The 15226-nt window shown below is 45.9% G+C and overlaps 1 protein-coding gene across 1 annotated transcript in view; it reads left to right on the top strand.

The window, feature by feature from the left end:
* GRIN2B (glutamate ionotropic receptor NMDA type subunit 2B) overlaps positions 1-14500 on the top strand; it is a 223413-nt gene extending 208913 nt beyond the window's left edge. Inside the window, exons 9-12 of the mRNA XM_065404136.1 lie at positions 3860-4020; positions 6669-6856; positions 9477-9715; positions 12602-14500. Coding sequence (XP_065260208.1) covers positions 3860-4020; positions 6669-6856; positions 9477-9715; positions 12602-14500 — 2487 coding nt within the window. The remainder of the gene's footprint in view (positions 1-3859; positions 4021-6668; positions 6857-9476; positions 9716-12601) is intronic.
* The last annotated feature ends 726 nt before the right edge of the window (positions 14501-15226 follow it).

The following is a 15226-nucleotide window of genomic DNA, read 5'->3' as shown; positions in this document are numbered from 1 at the left end:
CTCTCCACTTTTCATTTAGCTGATCCTCTCTTAACTAACTCCACCCCTCAAAAACAAATGATGGCACTAGCCTGTCTGTTGCCATGGCACTGTTCTCTCTGCTTGTGTGCTAGACCCCTTCTCCCCTACACGGTGTCTGTTTTGTCTATTTAAATGGTAAGTTCTTTGGAACTGGGACTGTCTGCAGGGCCCGCCCACAACATTTTGGAACCTGAGGTGGGGAGCTCAAATGATGCCCCCATGCCCCCTCGCTTGGGCCAAAACTTTGAAAGGTCTCAATTCTGCCTTCTTCCTGTTCTACTCCTCTCATGGTACTGCTCTGCTACCTACCCCAATAAAGGAGAACTAACAACTTAAAATGCTTAACTTTCAAACGCCTGAACAGCAAATGTAACTTTTCTTGTCTGCATAGTAAACTGTATGATCTCATTTTGAATTGTTTTCCCAAGGTAGTGGTGTGTGTACATTGCTTGGGTGGTGACTCTTCTTAGATGCTCCTGGAGTACAGCATCAAACTCAGCCATCAGCTCCACAATTTGAAGGAAGTTTCCATTGTTTGGCACACACAGCTGATCTGAAGTGTCACGCAGTGCTAGGTTTTGGGTAGCAAGCATTCTCACAATGGCAATGAGCCTTTTCAGAACATTTTGCCAGTAAAGAGACTCTGATGCAATCTTCTCTTCATGCTGATCATCTATGGTGGCCTTTAACCTTAGTCTCATCTCAAGCTCTTTCCACCTATGGAATGCTCTCTGGTGATTTGCTGCCTTCTCATGGCATGCCAGATTTCTAGCCAGATTTTTCCAGTCCTTTGTTCCTGTAGAACCCAATGTGGCTGGAACATTAGACTGGAAGAGTTTGCAACAAAAACAGTATGCAGCATTCTGGGTTTTTGAGTACATAAGCTATGGCCTATCCACTTTGTCACCGTTGGGGATTTCACACCAGTATTCTGTTGGATGGAAATTTCTATTTTCATTGTCTTTGGGGAACATGAAGTTTTTCACTTGCTGTGGCCCATGCAGTACAAGGAAGTCCCTCAGGCTACTGCTCAAGTGGGTCCACAGTCCTGGATCATCTAGACTTAAGGAACTAAACTCAGCAGCAGCTGTTTCTTGCGCCTCCACCACAGACTTCTCTGATCTACACTTTTCTTCAGGAATGTGCATGGTTACATCCATTTGAAATGGAGATATGGATGCTGCAGTAGCTGCCAGGTCACCTGCACTCTGACTGACTGGAAGATCAGGCATCTCCTCACCACTCACATCCTCACTGGGGCCGGAAGGCTCACCGTGAACATTTGTGTCTATGTATCTCAGGAAAGCTCCTTCCTGCTTAGATAGAAAAGCTTCCTTTGCTTTCTTTCTTTTTCTGAATGCTGCCCCAGAGGGGCGTTTTCTTCTTTCACTCATGACTGCTGTTCTGTGCCAGCTATAATGGCTCTCAACACTCAATTGAAAGGGACAAATAAGCAGGCTGGTAGCAGGGCCTGAGGGTACGTCTACACTACCCGCCGGATCGGCGGGTAGCGATCGATCTATCAGGGATCGATTTATCGCGTGTAGTGTAGATGCGATAAATCGATCCCCGATCGCTCTCCCGTCAACTGCTGAACTCCAGCAGTGCGAGAGGTGGAAGCAAAGTCGACGGGGGTGCCGCGGCCATCGATCCAGTGCCGCGAGGACGTGAAGTAATTTTAATTTGATCTAAGATACGTCGACTTCAGCTACGTTATTCTCGTAGCTGAAGTTACGTATCTTAGATCGATCCTCCCCCCCACCAGTGTAGACCAGGCCTGAGTGAGGGAAGATATCAGCGTCTTAAGGGCCTAACTGGCTCCTACTACTTCAGTTGACTGCCTGTTCTCCTCAAGTGGGTTCAGGGAATCAGCAGGAAACAGGAAGCTCCCTGAGAAGCTGGTGTTAATCAGTCCAGGCTCCTGGGGGTGCTAGAGAGGTACATAAGAGGCTCCTCCTCCTCTCTCTCCCTACAGCTCCTGCTGCTTTCTGTTATTCCCTCTCACCTTTTCTCCTGCCTGCCTGTTATGTCTCTTGTGCCCTCCTTCCTCCAGCACAGCACTCCACCATCTCTGTGCATCTAGAGCAGAGAGAATACATATGCACCAGAAGCAGACACAATTTTCTACACTCTGGGTCCTAGTGGCGCCCTCCCACAGTCTGGCACCTGAGGCGACCGCATCAGTTCGCCTCATGGTGTCTGCTACTCAGTGTTTGTACAGCACATGGCACAATGGAGCCCCATGCATGGGTCACCACTGTAACTATGATGAGGTTTAATAATAATAATGACTTGAACACGCTGCAGTAATTTGATTATTTTTCCTATCAAGGTTTGCTCTTGATCGTTCCAAGTTTGTCTGCTCCCATTGGGAGGGACTCCAGGTTCTGAGATGCATTTTTTCTTAAGTGTCAGCCTCTGTTTCAGGAACCAGATCTGACATTTCCCATCCGCTGAGGAGCAACGGTGGATGCATTCATTATCTTTCTCTCGCACACACACCAGCCAATCCATCTCATCATAACTAAAGGGAAAAGATTCCCTAGCTTAGACAGCAGAGGGGACCGCTACATATGTATAAATAGGTGTGATGTATTCCTGCCACTAAGGGGAACGGCACATGCAGGTGCACACAAACACAAATGCTGGCCGGTTGCAACCTAAAACAAAAGTTCTGCTAGCACAGCCAGTGCATAGAATGTATTCTGTGCAGTAGAGTGCAGTGTTGCACACACATCCTGTATCTGACATATTCCATGCAGTAGAGGGCAGTGGTACGCACCTATGTATACTCACACACCAGCCAGTCTGTTATCTCAACAATATCTGGTCATGTTTGGTCATTACACCAAGATCTGAACTTGCATCTCATGACCCCCACAATGGACAATCAAAAGATGGTACTAAACAGGAAGTGCCATGCAAAATACCTTTCTGCAGCACCAAGGAAGGAATTTTCCATTGACCTGACTGATCAATGCATGATTTTTTTTTCTTTACTACTTTTATTAGGTTCCTCGCTTGCAATTTTCTGTGCTTTTTCCTGTCTCCCTGTTGTATGGATTTTAAGGAGTCTTGATAATTGGCAGTGGTACATTTTACTGCTCATAAAACTCCAGAGAGCATTGATTGTGACTTGAGTTAAGCAAGTGGCATATAAAGTCTTATTGCCTTGCAGTCATGGGGGAGTTTTACAATGAGTGTATTTCTTGGAAGCAGTAAGAGGTTTGGAGGTTTACTTCCACCATCCTTGTCTCAGGCATCAGTTGTTATTAGTGAGGGGCATACCTTCAGCAGCAGTGGGATGTTGAGTCAGGAGACATGCCCAAAAGCAGAAAGCAAACTCATAGTTTGCCAAACTGGAGGTGGAAGTGTTGTGAGAAGAGCCTTTCCTCATTATTATTTCAGTTCTCCCTGCCCCAGGAAGCATAGAGGTGAAAAATGTATATATATATATTTTGGAAATTGATAGAGTCGGGATAAAAATGATATATTGTATTTACTGAAAATCCTTTCTTACCTGTGTATATTTTTAAAAATGAAGGATTTAAAAAAATCTAACTTATCTTTTTCCTTCATGATGGTTGGTTATTTTTTGCACTTCTTTCAGGTTGGAAAGTGAAACTAGATGGATAAGATAGGCACCAGCCAGATGCTGTTGTGTTTGGAAGTAGGGGAGTATTTAATTTCAAAAATATCCACTCAACCTTAAAAGAAGATTGGAGCTAACTTCAGCGTCACTACAGATGTTTTCTCTCTCATTAAAGTGGGTTCTTTCATGCAAACTACTGCTTATTGCTGAAAGATTCTGAGGAATTTTCTTTCTCTGCCTTTCTAGTTCCAGAAACCTAACGACTTCTCACCCCCTTTCCGATTTGGGACGGTTCCCAATGGCAGCACAGAGAGGAACATTCGCAACAACTACCCTGAAATGCATAGCTACATGGTGAAGTTCAACCAGAGGGGGGTGGACGATGCCCTATTCTCGCTGAAGACTGGGTGAGGCCTTCTCCTTCCAAACTTGTCCATACCATGAGCTTGGCTTCTTTTCCTGTGTGTCTGGGGCTTTGAGGATCATTCTCCATGATTTATTGCAAAGGTGACATCCACCATGACAGCTGCCAGAGTGATTTGGCCTTGATGCTATTTGCAACTGTTTTTGTCAGTTTTCCTCTAACATTTGTACAAGTGATTTTTGTTTGTAAGAATATTTGCGGAAGGAGAAAATCTTGTGAATACTTGTTAGTACCCAGAGCCTCACTCCTGCAAGCTGCTCCCTACAAGCAGAGCCTTATGCAGAGCAGCTTGCAGGGTGGGGCCAAAGTTTGCTCCAGAAGTGTTTGTACAATCATCTTGAAATTTCTTTGATTTCCCTCCTCTGTTTTGTAAAAGATTAAGTCAACTAGGGAGCAGAAGCAATACCATGTGACTTGATTGACAAGTCACACACCAGTATGGCAGTAATGAATATTGTATAGTGGAAGGCATATAGTCAAAGCAAATAGTTTGCAAATGACCAATAGGGGAGAAAATCTTTGCATAAAGTGCCTGTCAAAATTTTTTGAATCCTGAACAGATCTGTGAAAATCAGAGTCTCTTCATAGATAATTTGGAAAACAGAGAGGGAAACATTCACTGGAAAAAAGTATCTGCTCTGAACAACTTGTGTAGGTCTACCAGTCACTATGCTCCCCTCCGAGAGCTAGGTAGAAGCCATATCTAGTTTGCAGGTCTCTGTATGAATAAAGCCCCCCCCCTTGCTAAACTTCCCTCTAGTTTTCAGGGCCCCACTCGGTGTAAAAAAAATCCTTGTACCTTGAGCCTCACTCTGGCTTGCAAGGCCCTGCACCCTCTGATAAGGTTTATTCTGAAGCACTAAGGGCTGTTCAGCCAATTTAATTATTAGATTGACTGAACATTTCTAACCTATTTGCCAGGCTCAGAGGAGCGTAGCCCATCACAAATGACTATACTGTTTCTGGATGCCATCCTGGAAATATACATGTCAAGATAGGCATCATCCAGGAAATATATATGCCCTGAGATAGATGTCATCCTAGACATGTATTCTGTTCAGGAGAGATGTCATCCCTGACACATAAATGCCCTGAGACAGACTTCACTCTAGATAGGCACATGTACTGGGATACTGGCCATCCTGGAAATCTGCTTACAGTGGATTAGAACGATGATGTAGCTGTGAGTGTATGTGGGAAATGGAAGGTCTTTTGTCCTATATAAAAAGTGGCAGGGCCGGCTCCAGACACCAGCTGAGCAAGCTGGTGCTTGGGGCGGCAGATTGTTGGAGGCGGCATTCTGCCCAATCCTAGGGCGGCACGGCTGCTTTTTTTTTTTTTGTTCTTGTTCCGCTCCGGCCGCCCTGTAGGGGGCGGCGGCGCGGAGAACCAGAGCGCCCTGCAGGGCAGTCCTCTTCCTTCCCTCCCCGCCGAATGGAGCGGAGCCCTCGCGGCAGGAGGCGACGCAGCGGGAGGGGCCGCGTGGCAGCGCCCCTGCTGTAGCCCTGGCGGCCCCCTTCTCAATCTCTCTCCCGCCCGCTCCCTCCCCCCCACCCAGCCGGTCCCCCTGCACCCGCTCTCCGGCTGCGCCGCAGGGTTTTTTTTTTTTTTGCTTTTCCGTTCTGGCCGCCCCGTTGTTTTGGTTTTTTTTGCTTGGGGCAGCCAAAAAGCCAGAGCCGGCCCTGAAAAGTGGTTTGGTTCATATTTAATGGTAGCATTTACTCCTCAGCTATCTGATTATTTGGAAGATCCAAATTCCTATTCAGGTATTTCCCCTAGTTGCTCCCCCTTGTACCTGCCAAAAAAAAAAAAAAGATTATTTTACTGGGATGCAGAGAGGGGCTCCCAACAGACTGCTCTACTACCTGCCATCTCTCGAGTGTATCCACCCTATCATGTAATTATATAGCGTCAGTGTTGGTGATTCCCCTGAGTCTGTACTGAACTCTTTTCTCCGTGTTCTGCTAGCAAGGCACTGTAACGCTAAAGCTACTGTCTTCATGGTGAGACGTAAGACTGCTGTCCTAACCACTTGTCACAGTTAAAGATCCCATGGGATTTTTCACAGTAACATAGGAGTTAAATTCAGGGTCCTGACCAAATCTAATCTGAATAATTACATTCTGCTTAGCTAAGTCACATCAGCAGTATCGGTTGGAAATGGCCTTCTTCCTTACTTCAAGTCCTAATTTGTTGTGCAGTATTTATGTATTCAGTAAAGTACTTTAGGATCCTTTGGGGTGAAAGTCACTATAGAAATTCCAGATATTATTATGAACATAGACCTCCCTTCAGCTTCCTCTTCATTCAGCCTTGACCCTGTAATAGACTTCTGTTCTAATGTTCCTTCACACTGCCTCTTTGGAGACCATGCTGGATGTCAGGGAGAGAGAGATGAGTCCTTATCTAATCTAACTCAAATTCAAAAAAGATTCTCGTCTCAGATTTCAATTCCTGTTAAGGGTTCAGGAGGCAACATACAGTATTCCATCTGGACGGGTTCCTCCCATCCTTACTTAGTTAAGGCCACTGTTCTTGGTATCAGCAGTTCCTTTCAGTTATGTGCAATGATTTGAACTCACACAGAATCTTTTCTTTACTGTATTCTCCCTTTTCCTTGCACCCGGGCAGGAAATTGGATGCATTCATTTATGATGCAGCAGTGCTAAACTACATGGCTGGCAGAGACGAAGGCTGCAAGCTGGTAACGATTGGTAGTGGGAAGGTTTTTGCCTCCACTGGCTATGGCATTGCCATCCAAAAGGACTCGGGCTGGAAGCGTCAGGTAGATCTTGCCATTCTACAACTTTTTGGTGATGGTAAGTGGTCTGTGCAAAGAGGTATGGGGCTTCCTCTCAAATGTCCAGATCCTGGCTGTATGGAAATGGGGTTCCCTCCCTGACCCTAACATCTTAGATTTGGTAAACAGTGCAAGAGTAGTGAAAAAGCATGTTGGGAGAGGGATGGGGCTAGACACACACAGTTGGGTATGCTTTATGCAGGTTAATAACAGCTTCAGGGCTAATATCACAAGTTCCAAAGGTTTAATGAGAATTAAGCCCCCAAAAGTTCAGATGTGTATTTGAAGTTTATCTGAAAGTCTTCACTCTGGAAATCTTGTGAGAACAGGCTTTTCCTTGTCAGATTTTTGGTACTTCTTGGTTTTAGCCATAATCAGAAATCCAAGTGAGAATGGAGCTTTCAGTAGTTATTTCCGGCATGCCTGTGTTTTCCAGGCAGCACCAAGCTGTGCAACACCCATGTGATCAATAATTAAACATGCCTGGAGGAAAGAGAAAACTAAACTTTCTTAAACCTAAAAATAAATTAATAAGTAAACAAGTTGGGGATTCAGGGATAAATTTTGTAGTGAAAGATCTGATCAGCTTTTACTGAATACAAGCTGGTGTGCCCCAATCCTTAGTGGATAAAATACTGTCACTTTAAAGATATGGTGGATTGTTGGTGGGATTGGAGCTTCCTTTTTGTTAGAATTTTCTTCTGCTTTTTGTCTCTCTTTCACCCCACTCCTTTCTGGATATTCTTTTTAGAAAATTAAAAATGTTGATCTTATTTTGTAAATGAATAGGAAGTCTAAAATCAGAAAAAAAGTCTGGTATAATAAATACAGGAAGAACACAAGAATTGACTTAGGTTAACAGGACAGTGGGCCATCAGTCTGGTAGAGCAGCGGTTCGCAAACTGTGGGGCACGCCCCCTGAGGGTGTGTGTGGAGGAACATTCAGGGGGCTGAGCGGCAACACCAGGTGGCTCGTGCCAGCCCTGCATGGTGGGGCCCGGGCCAGCTCCCACAGGGGGTGGGGAGGGAGCGCCACCTCCATCCTCTGACTCATCTCAGTGGACCACCTAGCCTGTGGGTCAGTGTGCTGCGCTGGTTTCCGCTCCTGGCAGCTTCCATGCTCAGCGCTGGCTCCACCCCCAAAGACCGTCGCACATGCCTTCCCCTACCCTGAAAACCCGAGGGGAGAGGGGCAGAGGGGCAGGTGTTGGCCCTGCCTTAGTGGTGCATCCTGCCTGCAAGGCAGAAGCAGCCTGCTGCTGAGGAAATCTTGGTTGAGAAGTAATGGAGGTGGGGTGCAGACAGATTCCATTAATGGTGGGGGTGGGGGTGGCGTGACTGGAAAAGTTTGCACACCATTGTGGTAGAGTATTCTTTCTCCAATAATAGCTAATACTGAATACTTCAGAGGAAGGCATAAAAATCCCATAACGCCTCTAAGTGCAATATGACACCATATAAATATGGGGAATTTCTTCTTGTCTGTGTCTGATCCCGAAAAGTGTGAGTAACTCCCATCTTCCCCAGAAGCATGAAAAACATTACCAAGACAGAGTATTTCTCTGTTTTTGAATCTCTTTATAGATCCTGAAAATCCTGTACTAGGGATGAGTGTGCAATAAATCTAAGCAAGGAAATATTTATTGTTACTTGGCATAAATTGGCAATAATTTATGCTGGTTAGAAATTTGAAATTTTGACAAAATTGGAAAAAATAAATCAAAAACACTGAAAACATTTTTGTGAAAGTGTCAGTTTGTTTTTGACCAGCTATAGAGTTGATTGAAAAAATTTAAAATATGAAATTTCAATGAAAAATTTCATCAACATTTTGAATTTCAGCCTAAAAGATTTTCATAAACGTTTTGGCTCATTTGTTGGCCTGTGCTAGTAGTAACTGTTTTCTCTCTCCTACCCCAAAACATAACATTTTTTCACATTTTATTGAAATTTACCAAACGAGAAAGTTAAAAACCATGTATTACTGCACTTGGAGATAATTGGTGTCATCTTTTACTTTCAATCCTGCTTTACAGCCAGTTAACAAAAACTTAGTTTTATGAAATGTTATAATTCTTATATATTATCATTTCATTTCTGAATCTTTTAAGAATCTTTACTTCTCCAGTAAGTAAATGTTTAAGTATTTGCATTTGGTATCTCAAGTTTTATTTCCCGCTAGTGCAAAAATTTTACATTGATAAAAGTTTCAGTAAAGTGTTTGGAACTAAACACTTTAAGTTATCCCTCAAAATTCACAGAAAATAAAAACTGAAACTTCCTAAGGTTAAATAAATGAACTGTCAAAAGTTATAGACTAAGTAAACCTCTGAAAGGAATGTAGTTTATTTAATCTGCTATATGCCCTACTGGCCTGGTGACAGGAAATATTGCAGAGCCGGCAACTGGTCTAGTTCACCCAGTCAATGGAAACTGGCTCAGCTCATCCAACCAGTCAAAACTTCCCCCATCAATCATCTGGTTCCTCTAGCCCCCATGACCAGACAGCTGGTGTGCAAACAGGGCTCAGCCATTGGAAAAGACCTATCCAGTCAGCTTCTCCTACCCCAGTCCACTTCTACTCCAGTCTCTCAGCCAATGCAGGATTGACTCAACTTTATCTGTCTGTCTCTTTCCAGGGGAGATGGAAGAGCTGGAAGCTCTCTGGCTTACTGGAATTTGTCACAATGAAAAGAATGAGGTAATGAGCAGCCAGCTGGACATAGATAACATGGCAGGCGTCTTCTATATGCTGGGGGCAGCCATGGCCCTCAGCCTTATCACCTTCATCTGTGAGCATCTCTTCTACTGGCAATTCCGCCACTGCTTCATAGGCGTCTGCTCTGGCAAGCCTGGCATGGTCTTCTCCATCAGCAGGGTGAGTGTCTTCAGAAAATGGAAGGAACAGTGCGGAGGTTAAGTCATATAGTTATAGAAATTAGAAATGGGGTAGTCCTACTGGATTCTCTTGGCCATCCCTCTTACACACAGCCAGCATAGGGCTGTTGCCTCCACTATATTGTCCAGCATTTTGACCACTCTGGCTTTCAATGTTACAAGGGTTGCCACCACTTTCCTTGGGAGAACTGCTTTTTCCTCAGTGTTTCATCATTTCTGTTCTCTCTTGGAATTGGGTAATGGTGAGGCAGTCGTGAAAATGGGAAACAATATATAGAAAAGTTAATGTAACTTTTCTATCCCTCCAAAATTGTTTGAAAGGGTGCTGAATTCTTGGAGGAAAGGTTGTGGCAGTTCTTCTCCATCAACCAATTCTCCTCTGGTCTTAGTTAGAACACCAAACTTAAATTGTCCTGTGTGTTGGAGCGATTCAGATAATTCTGTGAGAAATCAGCACTGTCTTGTGATTGTTTTGAGCAGTAGGAGGTCCCTAATCTAAATTCATACTGTGACCAACACACAAGCCCCTGGAAAAAAGGATAGCCACTTGCCCTCAGCACTCACTCAGTGCAAAACCTACCTTAAACATTCCCCTTTCAAGAGTCTCCTTTATCTCTAAATGAGCTTCTCCAGGTAGTCATTTCTGTGTGATCCTTCTTCTCCTCTTGTACATAACATTTGTGCCCCATTTAGAGCTTTCTTTCTCTTCTTCCTGCTTCTGGCATCTCCTTCTGCTCCATTCTGCAGTGAGGTTATAGTTCTGTGTTTTTGATATCACCATCCCTGTGACAATAAAGTGGCTACACTGTTTGGGGGAATTAGATGGCTCAGTTGAATGGGCAATAGGGGTACGAAGTCCTTCTTATATCACCAGTCCCAATCTTATGCCAGGTTGGAGAGCAGGTGGGGGAACTGGATGTGTAAGGAGAGTATTAGCAGAATGCAGATCCTTTTATCTCTTGGTTATCTGTACAAATCTGGGCCTGGTTGTGGTGACTAAAAGTCATTAACCTTTTGCTAGTTGTTGGATGACCTACGTCACTATGTGAAATGACTTGGTGGTCAGTCCACTTTATAATACACTGGTGTTCACCTCACATTTGACATTAATTGGACCCCAGATTGGTAGTCTCACTAAGGAGGCAAATGACGAATGAGACATGGAATCTGAACACCTCTCTCACCATAGAAGTGGTCCTTCTGTGTCATGGCTGAGATGCACTGGTTGGGGAAACATGGAGAAATCTTGCACTGCTGCTGTCTGTTTTGCAGTTGAATTGAGGATTTCACTTTCCAAGGATGTCAATCTGATTCCTGAACTAGGGGTCACCAAATGAAATGAATAGGCAGCAGGTATAAAACAAACAAAGGAAGTATTTCTTCACACAATGCACAGTCAACCTGTGGAACTCTTTGCCAGAGGATGTTGTGAAGGCCAAGACTATAACAGGGTTCAAAAAAGAACTAGATAAATTCATGGAGGATAGGTCCATCAATGGCTATTTGCCAGGATGGGCAGGGATGGTGTCCCTAGCCTCTGTCTGACAGAAATTGGGAATGGGTGACAGGACATGAATCACTTGATGATTACCTGTTCTGTTCATTCCCTCTGAGGCACCTGGCATTGGCCACTGTCAGAAGACAGGATACTGGGCTAGATGGACCTTTGGTCTGACCCAGTGTGGCAGTTCTTATGTTTTATGTCATCAATGTTAGATTTAACTTGAAAGTAATTAAAAAAATCTGTTGTGCCTTACTCAGCTAAACACTAAAGAGCTAAATACCCATTCATTGGTCCTGCTCTTTCTCCTCATTTCCTTTTCTAATCTGTGATGATGACAAGAAAAGCTTTCTCCTTTTTAACCAGTCCCCGGCCAGCTTGATTCAATGATGTCTGAGAGTGAATTTCAGGGCAAAACAAGACTATCCTGAACTCCTTGCATCCACGCAGAAATTCAGTGTTTGCCCAATTCTGAGGCGGCTGTTCTCACAGACATTATCTGTGGTGCTGATGCCCATCTTGGAATCCAAAGTGCCAGCTGCTGGGTTCGAGTAACTCCCACTGACATCAGAGAGCTTTGCTTTGTATACTGCAGGGGAGATAGTTTTGTCCTTGGAATTAATGGCTTTTGAAGAGGACCCTTATCTTGTGAGGTATTGATTCCTTCTACCCCAAATAAACGAACGTCTTCCCAAATGGAAACTATCATTATTATCATTTAATATTTAATTAATTTATTTATACTAGGATAATCCCTAGAGGTCCCAATTAACACGAGGGCCCTATTGTGCTAGGCACTGACCATACACTTAGTCAGAGACAGTCCCTGCCCCAAAGAGCTTATACTGTAATCTAAATAGAAAAGATAGACAAAGGAAGTGTTATTCCCCTTTGATAGCTGGAGACCTAGAGAGGCTAAGTGACGTGCCCATGGTCCAATAGGCAGTCTGTGATAGAGCTGGGAACAAAACCCACATTTTTTGAGTCCCCGTTCAGTACCTTAACACAATGCTGTCCTTCCTCTCTAAACTGTTCTGTTGATGAAAGGTGAATGGGAGAAAAGAAGAGAGGGAGAGGAAACGAGAGGGAGCGAAGAAGAGGAAGAGAGAGGGAGAGGAAGGAAAAAACAGAAAAGGGGGGGGGCAGGATACAGAGGGAAAGAATACTCAGTGTTGATAGATGCAGGTTTGACCTCATTTCATAGTGATGCAAGATTGGCAAATTCTAGGGTCCCATGCTAGAACAAACCGTTTTCTCTGCTTCCCTGGCTCAGACTCCCCTTAGTTCAGTTCTCCCAGCCCCATGTCTTCTCCTTTCTGCCCACCTGCAGAAGCACTGATCTATGTCTCCTCCATTTCATTTCAGGGTATCTACAGCTGCATCCATGGGGTAGCCATTGAGGAGCACCAGTCAGCGATGAACTCCCCCACAGCCACCATGAACAACACCCATTCCAACATCTTGCGCCTGCTCCGCACAGCGAAGAACATGGCCAACCTGTCAGGTGTCAATGGCTCACCGCAGAGTGCCCTGGACTTCATCCGCCGCGAATCCTCAGTCTACGATATCTCTGAACACCGCCGCAGCTTCACCCACTCTGACTGCAAGTCTTATAACAACCCGCCCTGTGAGGAGAACCTCTTCAGTGACTACATTAGCGAAGTAGAACGGACCTTTGGCAACCTGCAACTGAAGGACAGCAACGTGTATCAGGACCACTACCACCATCACCATCGGCCCCACAGCATTGGCAGTACCAGCTCCATCGATGGACTGTATGACTGTGACAACCCACCCTTCTCCGCTCAGCCCAGGTCCGTTGGTAAGAAGCCACTGGACATTGGTTTGCCACCTTCCAAGCATAGTCAGCTAGGTGACCTCTATGGCAAGTTCTCCTTCAAGAACGATCGCTACAGTGGCGGAGGGGGCCATGATGACTTGATCCGCTCAGATGTCTCTGACATTTCCACCCATACGGTGACCTATGGCAACATCGAAGGCAACGCCGCCAAGCGGCGGAAACAGCAGTATAAGGACAGCCTGAAGAAACGTCCAGCTTCAGCCAAATCGCGGCGGGAGTTTGATGAGATTGAGCTGGCCTACCGCAGGCGCCCGCCCCGCTCCCCAGACCACAAGCGCTATTTTAGGGACAAGGAAGGGCTACGGGACTTCTACCTGGACCAGTTCCGGACCAAGGAGAACTCACCACATTGGGAGCATGTGGACCTGACGGATATCTACAAAGAGCGGGGAGATGAGTTCAAGCGCGATGCTGTAGGGGGCGGAGGGCCCTGCACCAACAGGGCCCACCACAAGCATGGGTCAGCGGACTTTGGAGGAGCCAATGACCACAAGCATGGTGTTGTGAGTGGAGTGCCAGCACCATGGGAGAAGAACCTGACCAATCTAGACTGGGAAGACCGGGCAGGGGCTAATTTCTGCCGTAGTTGCCCCTCTAAATTGCACAACTATACCCCGGCAGTGGTGGGGCAAAACTCCACCCGCCAGCCCTGCATCCGGTGTGAGGCCTGCAAGAAGGCAGGCAACCTCTATGACATCAGCGAGGACAACTCTCTCCAAGAGCTGGACCAGCCATCTGCCCCGGTGCCAGTGACGACCAGTGCCACCTCCTCCAAGTATCCTCAGAGCCCATCTAACTCTGCCTCCAAGGTGCAGAAGAAGAACCGAAACAAGCTCCGCCGGCAGCACTCCTATGACACCTTCGTGGACCTGCAGAAGGATGAGTCAGCCCTGGCTCCCCGCAGCGTGAGCCTGAAGGACAAGGGCCGCTTTTTGGAGGGGAGCCCCTACGCCCACATGTTTGACATGTCATCCAGCGAGACCGCTTTTGCCAACAACAAGTCCTCAGTGCCCGCCACCAGCCACCACCACCACAACAACCCTGGCAGCAGCAGCTACATGCTCAGCAAGTCACTTTACCCTGACCGGGTCACACAAAACCCTTTCATCCCCACTTTTGGGGATGACCAATGCTTGCTCCATGGCAGCAAATCCTATTTCTTCAGGCAGCCTGTGGTGGCAGGTGGGCCCAAAGCCAGGCCGGACTTCCGAGCCATTGTCACCACCAACAAGCCAGTGGTCTCAGCCCTTCACGGGGCTGTGCCAGCCCGTTTTCAGAAGGACATCTGTATAGGGAACCAGTCCAACCCCTGTGTGCCTAACAACAAAAACCCCAGGGCTTTCAACGGCTCCAGCAACGGGCATGTTTATGAGAAACTCTCCAGTATTGAGTCTGATGTCTGAGTGAGGGAAAGTGTGTGGGGAGCGGGGGAGAATGTGGAGTGTGGGAGGGCAGGATGGGGTCAGACCTGGTGCCCATTTGCTGCTCTCCTGGTTCTTTGTGGAACACTGGAGTTCTGAGTTCTCTCTAGGGCAGCACTGGTGACAAGTGCCACCTCTTTCTTTCACCACCCCCTTTATCTCTTTCCATTTTCCCACTCCCTCCTTCCTCCTCCATTCCTGGTCATCACACTTCCGTTGATGTAGGAATTGGGTATCCTCGCTTAGGGTGTCCCAGGTGGAGAAGAAGGTGCGTGTCTGGGCTGAGGCAGGGGAAGCTGTGTGGGCAGGAACAGTGACCATATTGTTTCGTTTTTTTTTTTAAACTCCAAACAGCGAAGGGATATGCAAGCGCGTGCGTGACAGGAGGAGAGAGCAGAAGAGGTGGAATGGACACAAAGGAAAATGCTCTATCGGGCAATTCTTCCTAAAACTGTTTAGAAAAAAAAAATTGAATACATGGATAAAATGAAGGAGACATAACGTGGGATTGACTTGATGCACTTACATACTGGTTATATTGAGGTTCTCTTTCATTTTTTTTTTCATGAAGACTATGGGGGTTTAGGGCTGAAATATGTATTTGCATATACACTGAGAGATTTACACTGAAATTTGGAATCATTTTCTGGAGGCGGGAAGGGTGATTTGTACGCAGGACTGGCTGGTGGTTCCGTGATGATAACGCAG

The sequence above is a fragment of the Emys orbicularis genome, chromosome 1 (genome assembly GCF_028017835.1).
Source record: "Emys orbicularis isolate rEmyOrb1 chromosome 1, rEmyOrb1.hap1, whole genome shotgun sequence".
Taxonomy (NCBI): Eukaryota; Metazoa; Chordata; order Testudines; family Emydidae; genus Emys; species Emys orbicularis.
Note: the sequence above shows the minus strand (reverse complement) of the source record. Positions and strands in the feature narration are given on the sequence as shown.